Source organism: Colletotrichum karsti (assembly GCF_011947395.1).
Source record: "Colletotrichum karsti strain CkLH20 chromosome Unknown Scaffold4, whole genome shotgun sequence".
Classification (NCBI taxonomy): Eukaryota; Fungi; Ascomycota; class Sordariomycetes; order Glomerellales; family Glomerellaceae; genus Colletotrichum; species Colletotrichum karsti.
In genome coordinates this window covers 1,098,990-1,116,026 of record NW_024065904.1, presented here as the reverse complement: position 1 = coordinate 1,116,026, position 17,037 = coordinate 1,098,990, and the positions used below count along the sequence as shown (strand labels likewise).

The window sequence follows — 17,037 nt, the reverse complement described above, 5'->3', positions numbered from 1 at the left end:
AAGAAGGTGATGGTCCAGGCACAGAGTTGCGGCTGTGGGCGATCCCCAAAAAATTCCTCTAAAAATCGGGTTCAGCTCAGCCAGCTTTACCCCTGATTTCACATCACCACGAGAACTTCCAAGCCCCTCGGCGACACCACCACATGGCAAAGCGGCACAAACAACGCACAAATTCTGCACCATCCCTGAACCTCGCCCAATGAGAGAAGTCGAGGGCAAGACCGCTACACAAAGTTGCGGATAGATTACCCTTCACCTCCTCGGAGGCTAAGCAATATGCACCTTCCAGGGCGTCCATGTACCCCCGGAATCCGAAATCCAGACTTCGACCAGGCTTTCGTACGGACCGCCCGTACCTGCATGTCAAAGGCCGTAACAGGAGTAAATGATGAATTGAGCCCGGATAGTCCAACTTGATGCCTTCGCCGTGGATTCAGTCCAGAAGCCAAGATTTCTGTCTCTGATTACCCGCCCATGACAAAACAGGGTAGAAAGGCGAACGACCTCTCAAGAGCTCCATTCCAAGACCAACGGTTCCTAATCGAGCATCTTGGCCAGATCCGCTGCTTCGAGAAAAGACACTCTCGAGATGACCGCCAAGCGCTGCCGCGATCACGGATCCTCCACCAGGCGCCAGCACGGCGGCAACTTCCAAGGTAGAGAGCCCTAAGCAAATGAAAGACACATCACATCCTCATTCGAGCTCCTCAACTCATCTCATGAACCACAGACGTGGCGCCTCCCACCGGGATTTGCTTCTTCGGACTGCTTTCTTTTCTGCACCGTATCATCCGTACCCGCCTCGACTCGTCATCCCCTCCCAGTCGTCAATCTCCAAGTTCTCCAGTCAATCGGTTCTCGGCTTCGACTGGAAGTGTCCAGACACTGTTTGCCATCAAGGATTCAGGAGTTGACGGATCTTTTCAGGCTGTCATCCATCATCCAGGCAGTCAGAGTTGTCAGTGTCAACCTGGCATTGCCCCTGCTCGGTCCCTCTGGCAATGCAGCATCAAGCATCAAACAGAAGAAAAGAGAGCGAAGCATTGGCCATCCGGCTCCTGCGTTCAGACGAACCGCCCGACTGCTGTCCTCTTCTCGCCTTTTCATCCCAGTTCATGCTGTCCTATCCCGTCACTTCATTTCTTCTGCTTGCTGTCGCTTACGCTTACAATGTACGTATAATATTTGCTTCCTTGGTGGCTTGCCAATGTTTATTCCTTGGCCCTAGGCGCCCGCGGTGCGCCACTTCTCAGTCCGTCTCGACTTGCCGTTCACCGGTCTTGAGTCCGGTCATCGCGGATCATAAACATAGCAACTATGATCTCCCACGCCTCGCATCTTGCCCATGGCCACCACCACGCCGTCTCCCGTCCAAGCGAGCCGCTCGTCGGGTAGCATCTCGCCATTCTCTGCGCCCTATCTCTGGGTCATCTCATTCTCATTCTGAAGGCCTGGCCAGCCTGCATGCACTGTGACCTCCTCTGCAAGGCGGGATGCGACCAAGTCACCACCTTCATTTACGCTGAAACGGCTTGATTTCGCAATGGCTGCCAGGCATGGCCACCGTTCCCCGCTCGTTTCCCAGCCTTGGACCTATGGGCATCTTTCCATCCGCGATGTTACGACCTAGATCCCGGGACGAAGACGGGGCAGACGCCGGCCCCGTGGCCCACTCCATAGGTCCACCTCCTGGTCCTCCTCGATGCAGGGAGCCCGCCTCCTGCATCAACGTCGAACCCCTCCTCGCCCGAGACTTTCTTCCACCACCCAATTTTCATCACGGCTTTTGACAACGCCCTTGTCATTCTGTCCACCGCCTTACATTGATGGACGTGGATTTGCACAGGGACTCCTTGAACTCACCCCCTTGTCCACTCCTCGATAGACGGAGATGGGGGTCGCAAGTGGTCCTGGCCTGCCTGCCAATATGGGATGAGAAGCGTGGGCGCCGTCTCCTGATGGCCCGGTCGAAATTGCCATGCAACCACGCTCACGCAGGTCCCACGGACGACGACGGGTACGCTACGCTGGATACGATAGGAAATGGTTCCTACCATCTCGAGATATAATAAGGCTCCGTCTCTTCGTCTTGACTCTCTCACTTCTCCTCTTTCTCTCCTCACCCATCAGGTTCATCCGCAGCTTTCCATTCCCACACTCTTTTTGCTCTTCAGCACATTACTTTCATTTGACACATTCACTCACTTCATTGACTGAAGTTGCTATCATTTCGACTTGAAGTCTCAACACTCTTTCCACACACAACAACAACCACCAACTTTTGGAAAAGCCAACTCAAAACAATCCGCAAAAATGCCTTCCTTCAAGACCACCGCCATTGCTTCCGCCCTCGTCGGCGCCGTCTCCGTCCTCGGACACGGTCACGTCAACTACATCACCATTGACGGCACCAAGTTCGATGGTTACGATGTCACCTCCTACCCCTACAAGGCCGACCCCCCCAAGACCTACGGCTGGTAAGTGAACCGCGCCGCCGAAATTGTGCCCGCCTCCTCTAACCCTTCAACAGGTCTGCTACCAACACCGACAACGGTTTCGTCGACCCCGCCAGCTACGGAAGCGGCGACATCATCTGCCACAAGGGAGCCAAGAACGCTGCCCTGACTGCTAAGGCCGCCGCCGGCTCCACGGTCAAGTTCTTCTGGAACACCTGGCCCGAGTCCCACAAGGGTCCCATTATTGACTACCTCGCTCCTTGCGGCAGCGACTGCTCCACCGTTGACAAGGCCACCCTCGAGTTCTTCAAGATCCACGAGACTGGCCTGAACGGCACCACCTGGGCCTCCGACACCCTCATCGCAGACAACAACACCTGGACCATGAAGATCCCCGAGAACACCAAGGCCGGTCTGTACGTCCTCCGTCACGAGATCATCGCCCTCCACTCCGCCGGCCAGGAGAACGGTGCCCAGAACTACCCCCAGTGCTTCAACATCGAGGTCACCGGTTCCGGCACCGCTGCCCCCGCCGGCACCCTCGGCGAGAAGCTCTACACCGCCAGCGAGGCCGGCATTCTCATCTCCATCTACAACAACCTGAAGAGCTACACCATCCCCGGCCCCGCGTTCCCCTCTGTCTTCGGCAACTCCGGCTCCTCCGACTCCGGCTCCGGCTCTGCTTCCTCCGCCGCTGCCTCCGCCCCCGCCGCCACCTCCGCTGCCGCCGCTTCTTCTGCCCCGGCCGCCACCTCCGCCCCCGCCGCCGCTACCACCACCGCTGCTGCCGAGGCCGTCACCACCTCCGCCGCTGCTTCTTCTGCCCCGGCTGCTACCTCCGCGGCCGCTGCCCAGCCCACTAAGCCCTCCTGCGCCGAGAAGCGCCGCCGCCGTCTCGCTCGCCGCATGGCCCGCGAGCACGCCGTCGTCCGCAACTAAGCTTGCCCCGGCAGCTGCGAGTATGCGCGTCAGTTCTGAGTTGCATCCCCTCTTGGGGATCTAGCTCGGTCACGCAAGGCATGTCATGATGAGGAAGAAAAAGTGCTTTGTTGGTTTTCAATGTATATATACATACAACAGTTGTTGGTTTCGTGTACAAACCGTGGGAAAAAAGGATAGCTTCGAGTTTCTTGCAACGGCGGTGCCGGCGCAGGACTACAATCCAACGAATGGAAAGGGGCGGACTGCATGATCGGTCGTCCTGACATTACTTCAAAAAGCCTCTTGCTTCAATCTCTGGTGATCTCGTGAATGTTGTCGAGTGATACATGGTGATCGGCACTGGATCTGATTCGGAGACTTTCTAGAACTTCGCGATCGTCCCGCTTTGACTTGACGAGATGAGTTGATGTTGATCTGCGAGAGCTCCACAAGGCGACCAAGCGCTCCCTGTTCCTGTTTCCTCCCCTGTACTCGTCAGGGAGATGATGTTGGCTTGATGCGGCGCAGGTGAAGAAAGATTCCCGTGAGGGGTATGTGTTCTGATGGTAGCGTTGTTCGACATTGATTCGATGCCTGGGGAGCTTTGTTCTTTTTCAATTCCCATTATAACGTGTGTATTCTGCTAGTCCTGCCCAAAGGAGATGTTTGCCGCGCTGTCTTGAGCACAAATCAAGGCTATGAGAGCCAGGAAACCTGCCCGATCATCTGTCGACCTTTCGGGATAATGCTCGCCGCCGACTTTGAACGCCGTTGCCCCTATTCCGCCCCGTCTCTTTCCTGCGGAGCCCCGTAAGCAACGCCGGCCGTCTTCCGCCGGCCGAATCCCATGACTCGGTGATGTGGTCCGTCCGGCCTGGCCGAGCGCCGGAATCAGGCCCCATGTTCTTAACAATTTCGACCCGTGTCTTAACAACGTCCATCTCAATCATGAACCGACCCCACGGTCTCCTGGATAAAGTTGGCATGGATGTCACGTCACGGTGAACACGACCAAGCGGTATTATTCGAATCTTGTGAATGACACAGCCACACACAGCTTTGCGAACTATTAGCCACATCTTCAGCCACGGCGATCCTTGATGTTGCGGCTGTTGGCAGATGGTGCGTCCAATGGGCCTTCTGCAGCCTCTATTGGCTCTCCCGCGCGATCCTCGCTTATCGCCCGGCATGAAGAACTTGCATGTCTTTTAGACATTGGTATTGATCAATGCCTCGATTGTCGGCCGCCTGATCGTGGGGCAACCGAGTCTCTGGTGCTCGGAGAAGGAACTGTCAAAGGATGTGGCAGATCGTGACTGTCTCAAGATGTTGGCGGGCGCAAGCGAGGTGCGGCACAGCACCCTGGGATCAGGATGTTGTGTCACCATCCCTCGTCATGAAATCGAGGTCGCAGCTAACCTGATCATCAATTTACTTGTCCTCGAGGCTTTTTTCTGCTGCTTGGTTTTCAAGAATCGACAGATTCGACGTAGAAGTCGAAAATCCGTTCGGCCATGGATGATCTGCCCGCTCAAAACCTACGATCCGGCAATCATCTCCATGATTGCCCGCGCCACGATAAGCCCTCAAACGAGCTATCGTCGAATTTGTAAAATCAATCGTCAAGAACCTCTGATCCTCTGTCCGATTCTGTGTCTATTTTTGATGTAAATGCCCGTCTAGATCATCTTCGACAGGGCGAGGGCGAGGGCATTTTCGAGATGCATTCCAGACGCCCCGCAATAGACATGCACGACATGTAGCGACCTTTCTCCTTCAAGGCAACGAAGAACATCCGCAACATTCACTAACAGCCGGTATCTTATCAGCTCGCAGACCAGGCCGTCATTCCAACGATGGTCCCGGCTGCGAGGCACGCAGGAGATGGGATGAGGAGGGAGAGATAAGAATCTGATGGGCTGTCTCGCACCCAGATGCGACGGTCCTTATCTCTTGGCGGGTCCCCCCCGGACGGGACACCCCCTCTTCCGTCTCTCCCCCGGCCTTATCTCTCGACGTCTGCGACCACTCACCAGGCACGACTGCTGACGGGCAGCGAGAATCCGGCCAGTGAATGTGCAGAACGGGCTTATTCAAACGGATTGCCTAAGGAATCTCGAGGAGTTCTGCAGGCTGCTGCAAGGGGGTCTGTTGGTGGTTCTGATGCCGCGTGGAAAAGCTTGTCTTTGCAGGTCGTTGCCTCGATGATGCGTGGGAGGACGGGATGGGCTGGGGAGAGTGTAACGGTGGTGTCCTTGCTAATTGTTCAATGACGGTTATCGATTGAGTTTTAGAGATAAGAAAAACGTAGCTGGATTCATATATGCCAGTTGTGGCCCAGCTTTCTTTGTCTGCTTCATCGGTTGTGTAGTGAATTCTGTTTTTCGAGATAACCTTTATTCACTCATTCAAATTTGTATCTTTTTGTTGGTTGGACCGGAATTCGAACATCGAGAGTTTCTTTGATGAAAAATTAGGTCATTGATATGGCGGACTCGATCACCGACAAGGAGAAGCATCTGCCTCCACCAGCATCACCGTCCGCAGAGCAAGGGATAGGAAAGACAACCCAAGAAGTCACCCTGACGAAAGATGGCTTCAGTGTCCATCCGCAACCGGTCCAAGATGACCCTATGGATCCTTTGAACTGGTCCGCGTTCCAGAAGAACACCATCCTCGCCATCGTGATGGCACTGTACGTCGGCCTCCGCCTCACCAACCCATTGGTAACATGAATGAGGCCAACTGACTGATTTCGGATACCAGATACTTCATGTTCACTTACATCACGACGACAACCGTGCCATCCTTCCCCGAACTGCAAGAACAATACTCGCTCACCCTCGAAATGGTGAACTGGACCGTCGCCATCCCGGCTCTAGGCCTGGCCATCGGCCCTCTCATCTGGTCTTCGCCGGCAGACATCATCGGCCGACGGCCTATCTTCATCATGGGCACCCTCGTCGCCTTCGCCGCGACCATCGGCGCCGCCAAGGCCAGCACGTACGGAGGGTACATGGCCGCACGCCTGTTCCAGGGCCTGGGCGTCAGTCCGGCCGCCACGGTCGGCCTGGCCATCATCAACGACATGTTCTTCGAGCACGAGCGCGGGCAAAAGGTCGGGCTGTGGGTTCTGGCCATCGATCTCGGCCTCCTGACCGGTCCCCTCATCGGAGGCTTCGTGGATCTGGTTGATCATTACTGGATCCAGTGGTTGACGGCCATCTTCTTCGCCGCCATCCTGGCCGCCGAGTTGGCTTTCCTGCCCGAGACGCTGTACCCGCGCGACTTTATGCTTTCCAAGACGAAGGGTGTCGTGCCTGCCACCGGTATGGTGGACGAGAAGACATTGGCAACGGGGACGACGAGCACGGAACATGTGGACGTGCCACGGACGAAGAAGCTGGGGTTCATGAACATGAAGCCGGTCCCGGCTATGAAGCATCCAAAGGCTTGGGACTCAATCATCAGGTTCGGGAAGTTGTTCAAGTTCCCCGTCGTACCCATCTCAACGGGGGTGTACTGCTTCGGCTGGTACTGGTGGGTGTTGTCGGTGATCACGATGATTCCTGTGGCGTATGTGGACTACACGCCGCAGGTTCAGGGGTAAGTAATGCTTTCAGAGTCGACGTGATCTGGTATCATGGACTAATGCATCGACAGACTCTTTTTCATCGGACTGATCGTCGGCACCCTGATCTCAGAGATCTTCTTCTCCGGCAAGCTAAGCGACTGGCTTGTCATCAAGCTCGCGAAGCGCAACGGCGGTGTCAAGACCGCCGAGATGCGTCTCTGGCTCGCCTACCCCGCTGCTCTGCTTACTGCCATCGGCCTCATCATCTGGGGCGTCAGTATCGACAAGGCGTACCATTGGATGGTTGGACAGGTTGCTTTCGCCTTGTGTAAGTCGAAAGGTTTTCGTAAAGGCCCCCATGCATCGTGCTAATACAAGTTGCAGTCGGCGCCGGTATCCAGATGGGCAACACCGCCATCTGCTCGTACATCGTCGACGCGTATCCGCTGCAGAGCATGGCCGTAATCACCTTCTACGCCGTGCTTCTCAACTTCAGCGCTTTCGTCGACCCGTTCTTCATCGCACCGTGGGTTACCAGCGTTGGGTACACCTGGACGTTCGCCGGACATGGTATCATCACGATATTCTTCTGCATCCCGGCGCTAGCGGCGCTCCACTGGTTTGGCGGCTCGATCAGGCAGAAGTGCGGAGAGCCCAACTGGGTGAACCCGGAATACGACCACGACGTTGTGAGGGAATTGTAATCTTAGAGTTGAGGAAGTGGAAGTTGTCCATATCTAGAACAGCACATACACATGAGTTACGATCCGTATCGGTGTGCTCAGATGACCATGGTACAGTGATTGCCCTTCCTCAAATTGGGATAGACTATGTGAGTCTTTCGTGTGAATATGCAAACTCTGATCTCATCGAATCGCTTGCAATACGACGTTCAACTACAGAAAGCTAGCCCGCTGTCTATTGTAGCAACCGGCCCATCGAACTTGAATTTGGACCTCGACTCTAATTCCCGTGCCAGGATGAGATAAGAAATGAACTGGTCAAGTAGCAAAATCTGCTCGAATTCATACTAATTGAATATAATTATTACTATTAAGCGCCCTTACATGTACTTTTATATGTTGACGTGTCTCGTAAATCATCAAAGCCACCCTGGCAAATTCCCATCCCCGAACTTCAGCCCTTCATTACGAAGTGTTGTAGTACATGTCAATCTCTTTGATCTTGAAAACGGCATCTGTAGCAGGCGGGCCAGCGCTCCAGTCCGTGTCTCCATCAGCCCAGTTGTTGAAAACCCAAGTTCCCGCGACAGAGGGCACGTTCTTGGTAGAACTCCAGACGAGAACACCGTCGACGTAGAATTTGGTCACTCCCGGGAGCCAATCCAGACGGTATTCGTGCTCCGTCGTGGTCGGATTGGCAGGCAGCGCGACGGGTTGCGTTGTCTTCGTTCCGGTGTAGCTGGATGCTTGGTTCGAGAGCCACAGCCAACGAGTGTTGGATTTGGCATTGGCGTCTGAGGTCGCATCTGTATTGCTCGCAGACTTTGCATTTGACAGGAACTCAATGTCCGTCTCCTGGGTGTCGGACTGGTAGAAGAACATTCCTGGGTTTCGGTTAGTATCGATGCCCATCATGGGGACTGAGGAACGGAGTAAAGCTTACCATTGCAAACACCAGCAGGCTCGGAGAGGATAGCGACGGTTCGAACAGAAGCGTACTTCACTTTCTGCAACACCGTGACCTCGCCGGATCGGAATGATTTGTTCTTGACCCAAAGCTGAAGGTAGCCATCTTTGACCAAAACGTTCGCTGGCGAGAAGAAGTAGGTGTCGACGGGGTAGTTGCTCGCTTTCAACCCAGATGGGACTTGACCGATGGCCATATTGGCCATACTGCTGAAGTTCCAGTAGGAGTTTTTCTGAAAGGTGTATTGCTTGTCGACGACCCATGCGTTCTTCACATTCACTCCTCTGGCTGAGCGCCCGCTCTGCGCGGCTGCGAGGCCTGTGATAATCGCGAAGAGTAAGAAGCGCATCATTGTGTGTTGATTTTGATGGTGAGCACAAGGGTGATGTTCTGAATGAGACACAGGGCTATCATCTTCCCTTTCTATGTTATATACTGATGAGATCCGCATTCTCAATGTCTTCCCGGAGAGGCCAACACCCGCCCAAGACATCGGGTTCTTGGGCTACGATGTGGCGCTTCCCGCGCGCGGGGTAGAAGCCGCTGCCGTAGGCCAGTGGTGGCTGGGATTGAAGGTATTGAGGTCTAAGACAATTAACGTCAGCAAACCAAAACTAAGACAAGAGCGAAATTCTCCCATCGTCAACTGTTTCCGGACGTAAATCTAACCCGAAAGCAGCGTCCCGAAGACTTCTTGCCCTAAACGGCCGAAATCTTTCTTTGCTCCCACAGCCGGGAGGAGGGCCAGATCACTGATTGTCGAGTTCACAGATCTGGGCTCATTTGGCGCCTTATGCTTGCGGCCCACGGCAATTGATTGAGCTCCCCGTCCGGTCGCTCTCGCCGTGATACCCGGTCTTCGATGCTGAGCAATGCCTTACGCTACGGCCGATGAACACAGAGATCGTGCAGTCACGCCGCGCGTCCTTCCCATTCGTCGAGATGCCGTATGAAGCTTTCCTTACCTGATCCGTAGATTCGCCAAGATTGGCTGTGGAAACCCAGAATCAGGGTCAAGTGGCCTGTCTTTTGGATGCATCATACCGTTGATCGTTTTCCTTCCGTGACGATCACATCGAACACAAGGTCTGAATTATTCTTCTAGGCTGTCGGATCGCTTCGCTAACCTTCTCAGCAACGTCACCCTTCGACAGGGCCGGAAACGCAAGACATAGAAACAAACTGTTTGTCTAAGATACGCAGCACTGCTCGATGCGACGAGTTAGTATGCTAAAATCTAAAGTGGACTGTGTGTGGCGTGCAAGTAATCGACGGACTGCGATCCAAGCGGGGCGAACAAGAGATCGCGGGAGGCCTCACCACAACATCCACCGAAGAGATCCACAATCCTCGATAGTCTAGTGGTGAGGATATCTGCTTGTCACGCAGGGGACCGGGGTTCAATTCCCCGTCGAGGAGATCAACTTTTGCATCTTTTGGAGGCTCGCCGCGGCGGTTCGCCTGCACACATCAGCGGGAGTGCAAGGACACGTTTAGTCAAGTCAGTAATTCCGGACTCTTCTGGCTTTAATTTGATGTCTTCCTTTTGAGTAGCTTATATATTTAATTATATGTATGCTCTGTTAAAGCGGTTGTGGGAGTAAGAGGCTCATATAGATTGACTTATTAAGGTAACTGTTAAAGTTGTTGTGAATGCTGGTTGGTATCTTGTGTTTCAAACCTCGACCTACATATGAAGCAGTAGAGCAGCCTACCATTTTGGAAAGTTTCAACAGCTCATGCGCAACGCATGATTCTAGGTATCCCACTGTGACGTCTCTATATTGAAATGTTTGGCCTATGAAAATTGCAGCGTTATAATTGGACGAATCGTGCGGGTAAGGTATCGTGCCGCCCGGAGCGGAGAGGAGCCACCGACCGGGTGCGGGATCCACAATCGGGGCGCCGTAGCCGAAGAAGGCGGATCCGGTTGTCCGGCCGCAGTAGTAAGCGCGAACACAAGCATCGGAAACGTCTGTCAAGAATGCATGCCCGCAAGCACGCCTTGTCACAAGCATTCATACAAATTCCTTGGCTATCAATGAGAATCTATTAATTGGCCTTGAAAGCTAGCCGATGTACCTTCTCAGCGTTGAAGTCGTTCGTGCTGTTTGACAGTGAGAACTCAAATCTGAGGTTGGTGCTTCTTCTCCCGTAAACACACGCAATGAATGCTGAATTTCACCTAGAATTTATATCAACACTTCCACTGAGAAGAGTTATCGCGTATACAGAGGCATCGCAATGGTGCGTTTTACAGCAAACTCGTCTGGGTACCTTATTGACATGGTTCTCGGCACCATAAAGTTTAAACCCCAAGCAACACGCGTACATGAACTTTAAAGTTGGTACGGTGACTTCTGGTTTCTCAAGTGTGTAGTAGATGCCAATGGTGATTCGGACAATGGCCGCATGAGTCGTGCATTTGAGTTGACGGCATCCCAGCAAGGGTAGCATTCCGTTTGATGAAGCACTCAAACCTTATTGGGGGTTCCCCACGTCTAACATCATGAACTTCAGCCGAAGTTACCGGCATTTGTACTTAGGTCTGATCTAACTATCGGCTATTCAATTTTCTCGGAGTAGCTGTTCTCATGCAGTGCATTTTGTTGCTTGCTCGAGCAATTGCCCATCAGAAACAATTGACAATTTAGCTCACGATATTCTGGGGTTACTATCACCATGAGATTCTGGCTATGCCTTCTGGCTACTTTGCCGACTCTGGCATTTGCAGCCACCCGCGACGGGCCTGTGGTAGACCTGGAATACGCCAAGTATCAGGGCACGTATAACGCGACTTCGAACCTGAATGTATTTCGAGGGTGAGTCTCAGCAGATTCATTCAGAGACTGACGGAGGGTTAAAACTGCCGAGATGCTAATCCACCATAGAATCCGCTACGCAGCTCCCCCGACAGGCGACCGGCGATGGAAGCTACCACAGGAACCGAAGAGCAGCAGTAGTAACAGCAGCAACTGCCCCATCATGCCTGCTACTTCCAACCCACCTCACTGTCCATGGGCCCGCCGTTCACTACTCTACCCCAAGACAGCCGCCGAAGAGGCTTCCTTGAAGTCTTTCAACTTCACCGGCGACGAGGACTGCCTATTCTTGAATGTTTTCGCCCCTGCCAATGCGAAGAATCTCCCTGTGGTTGTTTGGATTCACGGCGGCGGCTACAGCCTCGACTCCGCGGAGGGTTTTGACTTTTCAACCCAGATCGGGACGAACAACAACAGCTATCTTGCCGTAGCGATCCAGTACCGACTTGGAGCGTTTGGATTTCTATCGTCTGACGATCTTGTTGGTAACGGGGGCTCTGCGAATGCTGGATTATACGACATGATCTTCGCGCTCCAATGGGTAAAACAACACATCAAGAAGTTCGGGGGCAACCCAAGAAAGGTGACTGTTGCTGGACAGTCAGCTGGTGCTGGAGCAGCGCTTATGCTAGCTACGATGGGGGAAGCCGATGGTCTCTTCAAAGGCGTCATCGCGAGCAGCCCCTACCTTACCACTCAGCCGTGAGTGCCTCTCATATCATCAAATCGCACGTATTGTCGAGACATGTTGAACTAATGAGAGATAAACCACAGAAAGTTCGACGGTAGCCGACCAACAAAAGCTTACAATAGTCTTGCGGAACGTGTTGGTTGTTCTACCAACAACGGGTCTTCAACTCTCTTCGCTTGCCTGCAAAAGGTAGACTCGATCACGCTTCAGAACGCCAGTGACTATGTCAGCACGCAGGGGCTCTATGGTCAATGGGAATGGCGCCCTGTCATCGACGGCAAACTCATCAAAGACGATCTCACATATGATCTCTCCCAAGGCAAAACCACCGTAAACGGCTTCCGAATACTCACAAGCAACGTCGCGGACGAGGGACCATACTTCACGTGGCAAAATATCACCACGCAAGCAAACTTCGTCTCATTCCTGCAGTCAAACTACCCCAAGCTATCCGAAACCAATGTGACTGAAATACTTGGCACATATACGCGGAAGAACGAAGAGTTCCTCGCAGCGAACTCGAAAGACGCGAACAACACGGATCCGGGTTTCATGACCAACGGCCTTCAGGCGCCATACTCGACGACGGTATCGAATTACGCCACCGGCTGGCAGCAAGTCGCCAACAACTTTTATGCAGAAGCCACGTTCATGTGCCCCTCACACTGGCTTGCCAACGCGTACGCATCGAAGAAAGGGGGCCGAGCATGGCGGTACCAATTCAGCGTCCCGCCCGCCTACCACGGCTTAGACATAGGCTCTGGTTCCGACTTCGATGTTCTCCTTGCGCCAGTCGACACTCCAAATACTGCATTTTCAACGCCTTTCAGGAGAACACTGCAAAATGCCTGGGGAGACTTCATTGTGCACGGTGAGCCGACACTACGTGGCGCGGGCTCGTCGAATGCGACTATCTGGCCCCAATGGAAGCAGGGCGGGAAGGGAGCCGCCAATATGTTAAACGCGAACATGACAGGTGGTGTGCAGATTGAGAAGGCTTCTCCGTTTGACGGCATGGTAACGTTGAACATCACAAGCTACGCGCCTGGTGACGCTGGCAATGCACCTCTAGAAGCCGTCTTTAATATCGTGGACGGCGATGCATGGGAGGACGGCCGAGGTGAGCGGTGCCGCATGTTGGCCGAGATGAGTCCCTGGATTGTCTGAGATATTCGCAAGTTGCACTATAATAACGACAACTTCCGACTTGGGCCGTCTAAACTACTTGATATTGACACATAGCTGAGCTATGCTACTTTTAGATGCTGGAAAAATGGAGCAAGACTCTGAGATCTTATGTAGACAGTCACGCCATCTAACAAAACGTAACGGCTATCAAATTGCCGAAGTATCAAGGATCAACATCTGTGAATCGTGAGGTCCGTTTGCTGACTTCATGTGTGCCCTTTCGGTATCTACAGCTTTACATGATGTGGCCACCGTTTTCCCAGCCAACCAGCCACTTCCGCACCGCTTCCACGTTAATCTTCCGTCCGTTTTCAACTTTACCAGACTCAAACTCGACATCCTCGCCATTTGCGCTTCCATTCACCATACCCTGGAAGAATCCCAGGAGTTTTAGAGCAGGAATCTCTTGTCCCGAGGCATCGTCAGAGTCCGCCATGAGCTCTAGGCGAGACACCCAATCCTTCATTCCAACGCGATCAATGTTCCGCCTAGAAGCCTTCTCAAGACAATCAAGCAATTCTTCCCACGAGGTGGTGCTCGGATTGGTGAGGTTAGTCACAGTGTATGATGATTGTGCATCCGAGTCCAGAACCACCTTCTTGATGGTCTCGGCGCACACGTCCACCGGCAGCCAGTCAACGGTAGTCTGAAGAACTGGCATGGCCGAGAGGAGGTTGAGTGCAGTCATCATCATGATCGGCCACATTTCCGTATGGTTCCAAGTTCCCAGGCGAGAGTGTCCGCACAGTTGGCCCACGCGGAGTATCCGTGTGGGTATGCTGAGCGAGGCAGCGAAATGCTGGGTGACTTGCTCAATGATGAACTTGGATTGCGCGTAGCCTGTTGGAAGCGCAAGTGCGGGGTCTGATCCGAGTGGGAGTTCAGATACTCTTGTGCCTGGCTCACTATTCATCGCTGCAGCAACACTACTCATGAATGCGAAGCTCTTGGTCGGTCCTTTGAGACAAAAGGACATCAGGTTCATGGTCCCTATGATAGAGTTAGTTGAGTAAGAACTGTGGGATTTGAAATCTCATACCTTTCAAACAATCCTCCTCATACTGCTGAATCGGCTGATTGAAGTCGAGTTTCCACGCGTTGTGCATGACGACGGTTACCTCGTCTGTAATTCGTTGATATGTAGGTTCGTCCAAGCCCAGCATTCTGTCCCTCATATCATAGTTGACAGCACAGATCTTGTCGCTCTCATAAATGTCCTTGGAGTAACCCCTTGATACCAAGGATTCAACGACTCTTGCTTGAGGATTGCTTCCACGGACAGCACAATAGATTTTTGTGACCGGTGTCGATCGAACCATAACTTCCAACAGCGCATTGCCCAAGAAACCGCTGGCACCTGTGAGATAGATGCAATCTCCCATTTCCTTCTTACTCTCGAGTGCCGTAGGTCTTTGCGTTCTCCACAGGTCAACTTCCTCGTTCATGCGACGGATGGTGGATTGGATCCATTCATGGTGCTGACTTGTAACCGCGGCCTGATCGAAATCGTCTTCCCCGGGACGCGTCAAAAACTCCAGAAGCTTTCGTACTGTGGGAAATTCAAATATGAACATCAGAGGAAAGCTTCCAAAGGATCTGACCAGCCTTGAGCGCAGATCGACCGCATTGAGGGAGTCAAGCCCAATCTCGTACCAATTCAGGTCTTCCCTTATGTCCTCTTGGGGGAGCTCGAACACCTCAGCCACAGCTTTTTGGATGACCTCAATAGTCAGAGGACTACTTTCGTGGACTTGGGTGCCGCGAGATCCGTTAACCGTGTCAGGCCCATCACCTAGGAATTGGCTGTAGAGCTCTTCGACTCTGTCCCCGTATAGTTCCCATGCGGTGTTTCGTCGCACGTTTCCTTTGGGGGTAACAGGTAATGTCTCTCCTTTGTTGAGAATGACGATTGTCTCGCGAGGAATCCTCGAAAAGGTGGCCAGTTTCCCGTTGCATCTTTGAACCACTCTCCAAACCTCATCGTTGAGATTGACCAGGCCTAGACCCTCTGCGGCCTGCCATTTGACTTCGACAACAACAGAAGGGCACGGCTTACCAGTCCCAAAAACTGCCGTCTTTGCAATAACGCTCGTCTTGTCTTCCTCAAGGGCCATGGCAACCGCTGAAGCGTGAGTCTTCTCTCCGTTGGAGTAGATTAGAATGTCATCGCGTCTGCCTTGTAGTACGAAGTATCCGCTTGCTGGCGGATCTTCGAGAAACAAGTCGCCCGTGCGGTACGGATTTGGCGAGGCATCATCCGGCCAAAGCTCTGCCGCTAGGGGAAATCCTCTGAAGACAACACACTCGAAAAGACCATCTCCAACGGACTCCATCCGTACAAACGGTGACTCTGGGTATAGGTTGCGGAAGCGGTAAACATCCGGGTTGTCCCTCGTGTGTGGAATTGTTCGAAATGGAGGGCCAGTCTCGGAGGTGCCGTACGTGGTCTTCACGTTGACTCCGAGTGCTTGAATCTTGGACAACACGTTGGGCGATAAAGGCGCCCCGCCAGGCTGAAGGACCTTCAACTTCGTGAGAGGAGTGTAGTCTTTGGTGGTAAGTGTGATGTACTCGTACAAATCCTCAATAACCGAAGGCGCACAATGAAGGCAATCGGCCGGGTATCCGAGGTCCTCCAGAGCTCTCCATGCTGAGAGGATGGAACTTGGAGCTGGCGGCCATTGCTCAGGGGGCAAAGTGGTAGGAAGTCCTGTTGGGAGACCTGAGACTGCGATGGACAGTCCTGCCACATGAAATCTGTTATTTTGTGTCAACCAAGGGTCCATTGTGGTAAGAGGATGTCTGATTGACTTACAGCGGAAAGCAGAGATACCAGTTCTCTATATAGTATTCGGGCAACAGTCTGTACATTCTGGCGATTTGGCACAGGCTCCTGTTGGTGTGGATGACAGGCTTTGGAACACCGGTAGAACCCGAAGAGTGGATTATCATCGACTGCAAATTCCATTCATCGTTGGTTGAGAAAGCAAACATTTTCTCCTCGTTTGTTGAGGGTCTTTCGTGTAAATCAGCGAGGCCGATCAAGCTGACGGCAGGTAGCTGACAAGCCTGCTCGCCGTGGAGCGAGGCCTCATTGGCCTTATCGGTGATGATTGCTACCGCGCTGCACACACGAAGAAGGTGCTCCCTCGTCTCGGGGGCGTTCTTGTTGCTCAGCAGAAGCACTCGCAGACGAAGACTGTTCAAGGCGATTTGCGTAATCAAGTAGTCAATCGAGTTTCCTGTTCCCAGCAGTGCTATCGTGGGTTGTTTGCCGATCGCGTTGCCTTCTTCAAGCTTATCTTGAAGTCGGTCTGCATAATACGCCGCTGCTTTGCAACTTAGGTCATGAAGCGTGGACCAGTCAAGAACACTGAAAGAGCTGCCGACCGGGTAGATGAAAGCGGCCTGCGATGGTTGAACGGAGGCATTGTGCTCGACCAACTTCGCGATGCTTGTGAGTTTCGGATTTGAAAATCTGAAGCAACAAGATTAGTGCGATTGAGTCTTACAGCGTGAAAATGACATCTTACTTCGAACTATGCGGATCGCCGTGAAGATTCCAAAGTCTTCTTAGCCTCTCGTCTGCCTTTGGTGACGGGAAGACCGTTGGGTCCATCTCGCTAACGGATGTCTTAGCAGGGTTCAAGTCGGAGGTCGCAATTGGCGCCATATTGGCATGCCCAAAGTCAAGATTCAACTGCTGTTGTTTGCGATGAACGCAATGTCAAGCTG

The 17,037-nt window shown here is 53.0% G+C and overlaps 5 protein-coding genes across 5 annotated transcripts; 3 read left to right on the top strand and 2 right to left on the bottom strand.

Moving 5' to 3' along the window:
- Nucleotides 1-2,313: 2,313 nt before the first annotated feature.
- CkaCkLH20_01868 (uncharacterized protein) lies at nt 2,314-3,395 on the top strand (the record flags this gene model as incomplete). The annotated part of the gene is made up of 2 exons (XM_038884587.1): nt 2,314-2,477; nt 2,531-3,395. 2 exons carry the CDS (start codon nt 2,314-2,316, stop codon nt 3,393-3,395), a joined length of 1,029 nt encoding a protein of 342 aa, XP_038750287.1.
- A 2,468-nt stretch (nt 3,396-5,863) lies between these two features.
- On the top strand, nt 5,864-7,655 carry CkaCkLH20_01867 (putative major facilitator superfamily transporter; the record flags this gene model as incomplete). Its single annotated transcript, XM_038884586.1, has 4 exons — nt 5,864-6,072; nt 6,144-6,983; nt 7,041-7,279; nt 7,336-7,655. The coding sequence occupies 4 exons, from the start codon at nt 5,864-5,866 to the stop codon at nt 7,653-7,655; spliced, it is 1,608 nt and encodes a 535-aa protein (XP_038750286.1).
- Nucleotides 7,656-8,099: 444 nt separating this feature from the next.
- On the bottom strand, nt 8,100-8,953 carry CkaCkLH20_01866 (glycoside hydrolase family 16 protein; the record flags this gene model as incomplete). The annotated part of the gene is made up of 2 exons (XM_038884585.1): nt 8,100-8,518; nt 8,578-8,953. 2 exons carry the CDS (start codon nt 8,951-8,953, stop codon nt 8,100-8,102), a joined length of 795 nt encoding a protein of 264 aa, XP_038750285.1.
- A 2,330-nt stretch (nt 8,954-11,283) lies between these two features.
- CkaCkLH20_01865 (carboxylesterase family protein) lies at nt 11,284-13,281 on the top strand (the record flags this gene model as incomplete). Its single annotated transcript, XM_038884584.1, has 3 exons — nt 11,284-11,423; nt 11,493-12,125; nt 12,198-13,281. 3 exons carry the CDS (start codon nt 11,284-11,286, stop codon nt 13,279-13,281), a joined length of 1,857 nt encoding a protein of 618 aa, XP_038750284.1.
- A 256-nt stretch (nt 13,282-13,537) lies between these two features.
- CkaCkLH20_01864 (ochratoxin a non-ribosomal peptide synthetase) lies at nt 13,538-16,975 on the bottom strand (the record flags this gene model as incomplete). Its single annotated transcript, XM_038884583.1, has 5 exons — nt 13,538-14,166; nt 14,233-14,292; nt 14,342-16,059; nt 16,118-16,780; nt 16,836-16,975. The coding sequence occupies 5 exons, from the start codon at nt 16,973-16,975 to the stop codon at nt 13,538-13,540; spliced, it is 3,210 nt and encodes a 1,069-aa protein (XP_038750283.1).
- Between the last annotated feature and the right edge of the window lie 62 nt (nt 16,976-17,037).